The 11,322-nt window shown below is 35.8% G+C and overlaps 1 protein-coding gene across 1 annotated transcript in view; it reads right to left on the bottom strand.

Annotated features, from left to right (window-relative positions):
* Window positions 1-5,010: 5,010 nt before the first annotated feature.
* LOC106884401 (N(G),N(G)-dimethylarginine dimethylaminohydrolase 1) overlaps window positions 5,011-11,322 on the bottom strand; it is an 86,960-nt gene continuing 80,648 nt past the window's right edge. The window contains exons 3-5 of the mRNA XM_052970981.1: window positions 11,299-11,322; window positions 8,654-8,785; window positions 5,011-5,913 (exon numbers count right to left, since the gene is read on the bottom strand). Of these exons, the coding sequence (XP_052826941.1) occupies window positions 5,716-5,913; window positions 8,654-8,785; window positions 11,299-11,322 (354 nt within the window). The 3' untranslated portion in view covers window positions 5,011-5,715. The remainder of the gene's footprint in view (window positions 5,914-8,653; window positions 8,786-11,298) is intronic.

Below are 11,322 nucleotides of genomic sequence, written 5' to 3'. Positions count from 1 at the left end.
GGGGGGTATTTTCAGAAAAATTTTGCGAATTTGTGTTCTACGCACGAGAATTCATACGATTATGAAAAGAATTCATGGTTAATCCCTCCCACCCTTAAATCCTAAAAGTTTCACTTCTTTTCAATTTTTTTAATCAGAGTTTAAAATATGGACGGTCCGAATTTTTTGCTTAAATCCTAGCAATGGACCGTCCTTGGGTGCATCATCATTCCATTAAATGCGTTTATGGGGAGAAAAATATTGAAAAATATCAATACATGTCACAGTGACACAGAAACGAGGAAGGTAGGTATAAGGTGGTTGTGTGATATGCTAAAACAACAGCTAAATCACCCTTAAATCACTTTTTTTTTTTTGCATAATCGTATGAATTCTCGTGTGTAGAACACAAATTTACAAAACGATTTCTGAAAAATTACAAAAAATAAAGTTATGAGGGGTTATATGTGGTGCTTAAAACAGAATTTCGACCAAATTGTTCTTCTATGGTTAAAGTAAAGAAGTGGGAGCTATTTTCATATGAAGAAACTTCACTTTTCCTGCCAACGAAACAGTCCTCTTAGAAGACACTTTTTACGGAAAAGGCCGATATTTCGGACTGGTATCGATAGATCGCCGAGTATTTTACACAACTGACTTTTTGTAGATTTTGTTTTGAAATAAATGTGTGCGCATCAGTGGCGGGAAAATGTTCTGAAGTGGCTGTGTGAAAAACAATACTGGAATTTTGAAAGAAGTATCTGTAAAACATTTTTTTAATGCAAATTACAAGTATCAGTCGCGTTTCAGAGAGTGGAAAGGACAAAAAAATAATTAATTCTGATCGTAAAATGTGGTTCGTGTTGGTCAGTCAAATGCCTCGTGGTCACAGCAGACGAGAAAGGAAGTGTTTCACAGAGATGAGAACTGACTGGGACACAGTTCGGAGAGTTGCCTGGAATGACACGAACAGATACTGGATGCTGCAACGGCGCCTGACCTGAGAAAAGAGTGATGAAGGGCGAGGAGAAGGTTTAGGAAATTTTTTTTCTCTCTGAAAATATTGATTACAAGTGTTTCAGAATTTGGAATACTATATAACATGATGAAAAAAAGACGAAAAAAATTCTGGGTGGCGGCTGCTGTTCGGAGTTTTCTTTTTTAAAGCTCTTTACCCAGTGTTTTGGAAAAATTTATAAAAAACAAAAACCAGAAATTCTGACTTATGTGTATGTGACAAATATTCCGAAAATCCGCCAGTCCGCTTTGGTGGAGTGTACCCTCTGTATATTAATTTAAACAATGTATTGCAAACCAGCAGAATAATCTTCCGGCTGCTGTTGTGTAGCTCTAGTTAGGCCCTGATTGATCAAAAGGATTTCAACGTTAAGCATCAATCTGTTTGTACATCAAAATTTATATTCTCCAGGAATGAATGCATAGTTAGGAAACTCTTCGACGACCATATACACCGGATTTGATTGACTGTGCAGCACTTAAGTTATTCACCTATTATCTCGAGTGGGTAGACGCAAGCTTGTACGCATAACTAATAACTCCAACAAGGTTAAAGTAGTGAATCGGATGACTACTTTGCGGTGTCTGTTCTCTTCCTCTAAGTTCAAGCACTAACAACTTTCAGGGAAGGTTGTTGTTGAAAAAAAAGTCTTATCCAGACCTTCAGATGCATGGTCAATTTTGACTGACAAAGACGTTTTCTAATCTTCGCACTTCTACATTTATGGCGGTAGGTTGTAATTTGAGTGAGATTTGACTGCTATTTCTAACTGATCAAGAAGCCACATAGAAGAACTCTCCTTGGCTCATGTTTCGACAATACATTTCACATTGTGCTTGTTAAAAGTATATATTAGCGACAGAGACTATCAATACCGAGGGGCAATGTTTATCCCACGTAAATGTGGATTTTTTGTGAGTACATTGCAGTAGATATCATAAGAGAAACTCATATTGGTTTTTGATACGAAATGCAGTCATACTTATATCGCTAGCAGGGAGATAAATCCTGCATTTATTGGTTCAACTGGATTTACAGCGTTGCAGGATGTGAAGCTGCGATTTTTCGATCAGTATATCGACATTTCGCCAATTATACATTGTGTATAATTAATTTTAGGTAAGTTCTCGCTGAACCAAATCCACTACCCTGTTTCGATTCTCAGTTACCGTATAAGTCGGTGTATGAGACACGCTTTTTTTTAAATTCTTAAATGTAACAAAGAATTGCTATGCGCCAAATGCAACTTTATTATGGATGTAATTTGTCTCCCCAACTCATCCCACAAAATATAATGATTTTCTACATAAGTAGGGGCTTGTCTTATGCAAAAGTGCGTCTTATACGCCACCAAATACTGTAAAACTCTCATTTCATTTACATAGCTAGTGCCTCTACGAAAACCATTAAAATCACGTTTCCTTTCTCTGCAACGAAAATCTTCACGAAAAGATTACAAAGCTAGAGGCAGTCGCCAAATCTCCCTCAAACCACCCTACAATTTTAAAAATTGACACATTGAATAATGTGATTTATGGTTACACAGTTCTCGAAAATAATAACAAAAAGACAAGATGGTCATTGCTTGAATGCCTTTAAATTATAGACTTCTTTCGATCCGAGTTGAATTAAGATTTTAACTCCATCTCAAAAACTGTTTACGTCGAAAATAAAGAATCCACAAAGTTGTCTCCCTTTGATCAATGTAATCTTCACTTCGTAATTATGTCCCTTAGTATAATTTATTTTCTTTTGTAATCAAAATACGAATGTCATTTGTTGAGCAAATGTGAAGATGACCAAATCCCGACTAAAATCGAGTTGTTAACGTACCAACTTAGTAGTTACTCTTTAACCTCAGCTCAGCCTCGGTCAAGAAAACCTATTTATCTATTTTATATCGCAATTGGTGAACAAAGCGTCTTTGGTTACATGTTCCCAACCAGCCAATGAGTTTGCTGCATTTCTGACTGCAAGAGTGACAAGGAGTAACAGCAGCTTGGTGGAGAACAAATGTTGCAAGGCTCTTCATTGAAAAAGATACACAAGGCATTTGCAATTTCCATCCATCGAACTTCGTTCACAAAATATTGGCCAACCCAAGGTCGGTAGAAGACAAGCACTGGAATTAAACCTAGAACTGCTTGGTTGCAAAGCATGCTTAATTGCACAGCCGTGTCTTCGCCCATCATCGACGTCATTCCAGCCGTGACTGACTTTGTTTTGTTTTTTGTTTTGTTTTTTAACCACTGACTGTTTCAAGAACCATCTTATCCAATGATCTGTTATTTTTAACTATAGTAGGGTGTGATTTGAAGAAACTTTGGTTGCTGTTTCTAATAGGCTGTCTGACTACGTAGAGGCCCCCTTAATGACTCATATCATTTCCATTGGTAGTTAAAAGCACTGCAACATTCTCAGCATTTAGCTCTAAAATACGATGTTGAGGTATCAGTGAATAACAGAATCAGCAGAGCACTGGGAAAAACATTCTATGATATTCCTGATACAGTTCTTTGCATTCTGGTTTCAAATTCCACTGGGATTAATTTTGATTTTCATCTCAAGAGTGAGAGCGTTGATACTTTACATATCTTTCTTATATAAATCTTTATAGTCTTTGCTCTTCTGTAAATGTAAGAAGTAACTAATATGTTGGTGTTGTTTAGCTTTGGATGGCTAATTGTGCAGACTTAGGATCAAAAGCTTCCCAAGCCAAATCATCCCAACCTTCAGTTGGACATAGTGTATCTAGAATTACATAATCCATTATTTCACTCTCTTTACAAGATGGTGTGAAGATTTAGCCATTATATCAAGGAGATCAAGCAGGTAAATTGTTCTGTTAGTATAAGATTAAAAAGTCAGAGGGTGGCGAGCTGGTGGAATTGTTAGCGCACAAGAAAAAATGTTTAGTGCCATTTCTTTAAAGTGGCAAGCTGGCAGAACCATTAGCATGCTGAATAAAATGCTTAGTAGCATTTCATCTATCCTTAATTCCGCTAATGTCAACTTTGCTTTTCATCCTTTTGGGGGTCAATAAAATAAGTTCTGTCAATGTAATTGATTTAACACCTCCCTCGAAATTGCTGGTGTTGCACCAAAATTTGAAATTGATATTAGATTAGAAAATAGGATCCTTATAAACCATTCATGCAACTTGGTAAATCAGGTGACGTAGAGAACCCTTTCAATCTTCACCGTCTTTCTAACTTTTTCCTCAATGTTAGCTCACATAGAGGACTAGAAGTGATCTGAATATTGCATAAGAGTTACCTGTATTATGATGATTCACACTAGGTGTCAAAATGCCAACATCATGACTGCTGCTCAATGCTCTGAGAACACTGTATGACGTGAAATGGACATCATGAAAACCAAGTTCCCCCCAAACTGTGATGGTCTTTGGTCGTGTTTCCAGTGAGAGTGATGTCATGCCACCTCACATCTTTGAACAGGGCTTTAGATTCAATTCAGACAGCCATTTGAAACTGCAAGAGACTGTGGAGACGGTTGCCACTGGAAGGCCATTTGTTTGACAGCAGAAAGAGAAGTGGTTGTCAGAGAATTTCTACAACTTCACCAGCCCCAATTTCTGGCCTCCTAATTCCCCCAATTGTAATCTCATAAATTATTATGCATGGGGCATTGTTGAAAAAGACACCAACCACTCTACCTACAACACTAAGGCTGAGCTGTTGAACAAGATCAAGGAGATGTTCAAAGATCTTTCCAGAGACACTGAAGAATGCGTGTGCCAGATTCTGGAGCTGCTAGGAGGATGGCTACTTCAAGTAAACTTATCTCCCAGCCATAATCTAGTTGATATTTTTTGACTTTTTTAAAAAAAATACCCTTACTTTTGGATGGGATATTGTTTTCTTTTCCTTTTATGCAAACTGTCAAATTTAGCCAAAACATCCTGTATTTTTCTACCCAGAGTTCATTTTTCATATACAATTTACAGATGAAGATAGGATAAGTTCAAAAGAAATAATTCAGAAAAACAAACATTTGAAATATATCTTTTTATTATCTCATCTTTAAAACAAATCTGATGAAGGATAGAAATCTTTTATTTACATCTACATCAAAGCAGTTTTAACAAAATCATATTAGAAGATAAATAAAATATTATAAAAACCAGTTGGCATAAATTGAAAAACTCGATTAATAAAATTTTAAAACATCGTTGAATGTTAAAATAAATGCTGGCTTTGTTATAAAAACTACAACAGCAGTATGGAATCGGTATGGAAAGAAGAATGGGCAAAAAAAAAAAAAAAAATTTAATTTCATCACATACTCAACTTAAAGAGTACATAAAATATGAAATGAACCGAAATAAAGAAGCTGGAATGAAGTTTCACCAAAATCCTATATTAATGGGTATATTTTCGTTAGCATTTCATTTCCTCATGGTTTCTTTAAAATCATACTGATGTATTAATGCTAACAACTTACAACGAAACTGTTATCTCTTGGAACTTATTGTCTTGTAACTATGATTATTAGTATTTAAGTGTTTGCATTTGTCATTGAAGTCTCCAAATTAGCTTAAATTTATGGATGATAATTAAGCTAGAGCAGCAAATGGGGAGTTAAAAAAGAAAAATTAAAAAAAAAATATATAGTTTCCACTCCACCAAAAAATTTTTACTCAGAGTTTAAAAAGAAAAATCGACAAAACAATAAGAAAGAGATAGCTTAATGACAGACTATTTGTAATAATCCTTGCTTTTTCTGGTCAACGTAGAATAGCTGTTGATATCTTCGTCATTGATATCCGACATGATCTGTCGGGTAGTCTTGATTCTGTTGATAAGCAGGCACAGGCTACTTATGGTACGGTTTAGCTTGTCAAATTCTCGCAGTTCTACCTCGTCCCGGTCATACCCAATCTTCTCATCTAAAATCTGAAATAAAAAATTTATGAAAATTATTCAAGTTTCTAAGAATGCATATAAATAATAACCACTACACTGACCAAAACATTTACTTATAAAATAATATTATTTATTGAACTTTATATATTTATAAAATATCAAAAAATGGCTTTTAAGTCAATATATATATACAGAGAGATAAAAGCCTCTACCAACTTGAATCTTTTGCATATGAAGAATCCAAATTCCTTAAATGTCAATTGCACATCAAGTACAACAACTTAAAGCATATGTCTTCACGATAAGATCTTTCTTGGGGTTAAACAATTTTAAATACATCAGTAGTGTTTGACTAAAATACAATCAAAATGGGAAGCCAACATTGTAACTGGTGGTTGTCTCCCTTCTCAGACCACTGATGTGTTCCATGAGAGAAAAATATGTATAACCATCCAAATTCATTTATTTCTAACAAGTTAAAAAAAAAAAAAAATACTAGTGATAAACTAAACTCAACTCATTTCTTTAAATCCAATTTTCCTTAAAAAAATATCGGGTTGTCCGGAAAGTTCGTGCCGATTTTTAAAGGAAAGAAAAAGGTCAATAAATACTTGCCATTACATTTTTAATCAACTAAATATGAACCATTTTGTTGCACAATGCGTCTCCATCTTTCCTTTAATTTGAAAATACCCTCTTCCCAGAATTGAGGTGGTTTCATGGCAAGTAAGTCGAAAGGTAAGCTACTATAAATCGGCACGAACTTTCTGGACAACCCAATAGAACATCTGCTCTTGTATCTAACCAAAAGCCAAGATCTGTAATTGTAATTTCTCCAACATTATTTCTTTCATCGATGTTGATAAGGGTAAAACATTCTCAAAAATGATTTTTGTTTTTCAATTGTATGTCATTTTGATTTTATTTGCTACACAACCTCATTATACCTATTCAGATCATAGAATACTTACAAATATAATTATCCACTTGCATGCAGTTCTACAATACAGTCACTATACTTATATTCATACTAGTTTCAAATTTTGCACATGCATGTGTGGTTATGTGGTAAGAAGTTTGCTTCCCAACCACAAGGTTCTGGACTCAGTCCCACTGTATGGCACCTTAGACAAGCATCTTCTACTACAGTTTCAAGCTGACCAAAGCCTTGTGAGTAGATTTGGCAGATGGAAACTGGAAGAAACCTGCCGTCTATGTACGTGTACATGTGTCTTTGTCTGTTTCTGTTCCCTACCACCACTTGACAACTGGTGTTGGTGTGTTTATGTCCCCATTATTTAGTGGTTTGGCAAAAGAGACCAAAAGATTAAGTACCAGGCTTTAAAAAAAAATCAGTACTGAAGTTGATTCATTCAACTAAAATTCCTTCATGGCTGCAGTCTAATGACTGAAACAACTATAAGATAAATAATGCATGTGCACGTGCACACACACATGCAAATCATTTGAAGGTGGAGATTCACTCCATCACTACTTCAAATTCCCTGCTTTTGTGTATCTGATCAAGGAACATCATTTGGATCATCAGCTTTGAATTAATACTTTTCTCCTATTTTTACAACCAAACACTCACACACACATACACGTGTGTGTGTGTGTGTGTACAGGTAAAATTCAAGGATCAATGCATAGGAAGTTAGTGAGCTTCAAGCAACCCAGAGAAGCTAAAGAAAACAACTTTCAGGAACAATAGTGATTTGTTGGTGCAGAAGATTATGAATTTTTCCTATATTGAAGCGTGATAGGCTGGAAAGTAGCCTTGACCTAAAGAGTAGCTTGCAGTCTACCCCTCGTTTGGATAATACCCTACTTCTGAGATTCCACTATCTATGAAACCTATGTAGCCTAGATTTTATCTACTCCATTCCCTAATTTTTGAATATATATATATATATATATAACACACACACATCTTATCAAGAGACAGAGATCAGAGACTGAATACATAAAAGAGTGACTCACACTTTCTTGTTCCCTGCCAACTCACCCTTGTGATCAATTTCCCTAGCTCTTCTAAAGCACTCTTGGCCTGAACAGTCACATCAGACACTGGTACTCTTTGCACCCATCTGGCTTGAAGAGGCTCAATCATCATCATCATCATCATCATCATCGTTTAACGTCCGCTTTCCATGCTAGCATGGGTTGGACGATTTGACTGAGGACTGGTGAAACCAGATGGCTACACCAGGCTCCAATCTGATTTGGCAGAGTTTCTACAGCTGAATGCCCTTCCTAACGCTAGAAGGCCAGTCAGGCGGTACTGGCAACGGCCACGCTCAAAACGGTGCATTTTACGTGCCACCCGCACAGGAGCCAGTTCAGCGGCACTGGCAACGATCTCGCTCGAATGTCTTTACATGTGCCAGGAAGGCGATGCTGGGCACAGGTGCCATTGACGGTTTTGCTTTCGTTTGCCCCAGTAAGTCTTCGCAAGCCCATTGACGGTTTCGCTTTCGCTTGCCCCAATAAGTCTTTGCAAGCCAAGTTTCGTTTCCAATGAAGGAGACGACGTTGGCATGGGTGCCAGTCGTCGAATTTAAAATCACTCACTACATATTAACTACTCGAATACAAGTTAATGCCACTGCCAATATCTTCTCAATTTACACATATCTTTGATATTCACATTACATATCCAGTGAAAAACATCTAATTCATCCCTCTCCACCTGCAATTGAAGGATGTATATTTATTTACACACAAAATTTTGGAAAACTATAAATGTGAAAATAAAAGTGATATTTACACTGCAGTTAGTCACTCCCATTTCTTCTCGGCTGCGATGGATCAGTGTACCATTTGCAAACAACACACTGGCTGGTACATCACTGTCAAAGTCTAATTTGAAGTATGTGTTAGAGGTGCGCTCTTTAATTTGCTACAATTCCAAGTAGAAAAAGAACATTTTACTTATAGGGTATAACATATTTGATTACGATAGAAAAATAAACAAATACTAAGTAATAAAAATGTTTGTAGGTTTTATCTGGTTGCACATTTTAAAAAAAGTACAATATGAAATCAATATGAAATGGAATGTAGATTCATAAAAAAAAAAAAAAATTTCAGAATGTGCTTAATGTTGAGAAATTTTAGCAATTAGAGACCATCATCAACATTACTGAAGCAACAGGTTTTTATACCTCTGAATTTGAAAAAGGAATCTATTTATTATATGACATGTTATATCTATCTACCTAATATATGTATACATATACACATATATACATATATGTATACATACATGTATATACACATACATACACGCACACATATACGCATACAAATATATACATACATATACACACATACATATAAACATACATATATATAGAGACATCTACATATATATATATATAGTAGAACAAGTAGAAACATATTTTTCCAACACATAAATACTGAACAGTATATATAGAGGATAAAATCCTTTTAAGAGCAGAAAAATTTGTCGCCAACCATACATTATATATATATATATATATATATATATATATATATCTCATCATCATCATCGTTTAACATCCGCTTTCCATGCTAGTATGAGTTGGACGATTTGACTGAGGACTGGTGAAACCGGATGGCAACACCAGCCTCCAATCTGATTTGGCAGAGTTTCTACAGCTGGATGCCCTTCCTAACGCCAACCACTCAGAGAGTGTAGTGGGTGCTTTTACGTGTCACTCGCACGAAGGCCAGTCAGGCGGTACTGGCAACGGCCACGCTCAAAATGGTGTATTTTATGTGCCACCCACACAGGAGCCAGTCCAGGGGCACTGGCAACGATCTCGCTCGAAAATCCTATGAAGGCCAGTCAGGCGGTACTGGCAACGGCCGATGTCTCTTGCTTGTTAGCAGTGAACAATCTGCAATAAAAATCTGTAGATGATTTTAAGCCAACCTTCTTCCCACCAACTTTCTGTTACTAAACCAAAAGTCCTTGAGAATCTCATTCTCTTAGTTATAAGTTAATGAACCCAATCAAACAGGTGTGACATATTTGAACATTTTATCAGTTGGTTAACCAAGTGTAAAAATTGTAATTAAGGCATGGTTGTTTTCATAGAATATTTTACGCAACAAGATGACAGATTCTGAACCAAGCACCAACGTTTGAAACAAGTTTGATTTTCAAATAATTAAAACACCATGGGAGGGCAAGTAACAAATACAGCAATAAGCAAAGCAAAGTCACATTGTATCTTAGAGGTATTTAAACTACATATAACTATAGAAAGGTTATTGTGATTAATTGTTATCACAACATTAGTTGTCATGTTTCTAGGTATATGGGTGAATGTGTAGTGCAATCTCAACTGACATCTGTTACCTGCTGCTTATGTTTCATAATAAAAATAAACTAGAATATTTAACCAACATAATTGAGAACGATTTTGAAAAACTATGTCAGGAAAGCAAACTGGCACAGGTTAATAACATTGGAAAGTAATGAATGCTACAATTGTCATCACCTAATAAAACAAAGTTTTCACAAGTCATTTACTGTTATGATAAACTTGTTTGAGAGTCATAGGATGGTATAGAGTTCATGTAAAGCAAGACTTGGAATGCAGGTTCGATTTCCAGCTAAGTCAGTTCAATGTATTTAATAAACCAATAGGTTGGAGAGAAATGAGCTCATTTGGAATGAAATGCATTTGACTACCACACAAAAGATGAAATCTCTGTTGCCAACTCAACAATTTCTTGGTCACAGCATCAATGTAATATAAGATGATGATAATGATGAAGCTGTCTTTCTTTCCTCCATTACCCGACAAAGTTTGATTTTCTTCACAATATCAAAAACAATGTCTTTTTTATAACTGTTAGCTGTCCAACATGAGGAAAAAACTGAAATAGCACTGTCTCAAACCAGATAATATTTACTAACTAGGTACAAGGTAAAGACCCCCTTCAATCATGAATAATCATGGAATTACACCTAGAAAGTTACCCTCCAAAGCACCAGTCCAGGTAAGATTGTTTATGGAAGACCAGCTGTTGCCCATGCATACCAGCCTCCCCTTTCCATGCCAGCGATGTTATCCAAGGGAAAGGCAAAAGCTGATACAGCTTGGCACCAGTGACATTACAACTCATTTCTATAGCTGAGTCAATTGGAGCAACATGAAATAAAGTGTCTTGCTCAAGAACACAACACATAACCTGGTCCAGGAATTAAACTCACAACCTCATGGTTGTGAGCCTGGCCCTCTAGGTACAAGGTCAAGCATTTCAGGATAAAAGTATAATTATTTAACCAACAACCCCAAAGGGTGAAAAGTGAAGGTATAATTTATATTAAAATATATCAAAGTCATATTGACTAAATCACTTCTAAAATGGAACAAAATTTCTGATATTATATCCTCCCCTTTTTTATAAACTTACCTGAAACAGAAGTTTTGATTCAGA

Source organism: Octopus bimaculoides, chromosome 1 (assembly GCF_001194135.2).
Source record: "Octopus bimaculoides isolate UCB-OBI-ISO-001 chromosome 1, ASM119413v2, whole genome shotgun sequence".
Taxonomy (NCBI): Eukaryota; Metazoa; Mollusca; class Cephalopoda; order Octopoda; family Octopodidae; genus Octopus; species Octopus bimaculoides.
The sequence above is the reverse complement of the archived record's forward strand: the minus strand, read 5'-3'. Positions and strand labels throughout refer to the sequence as shown.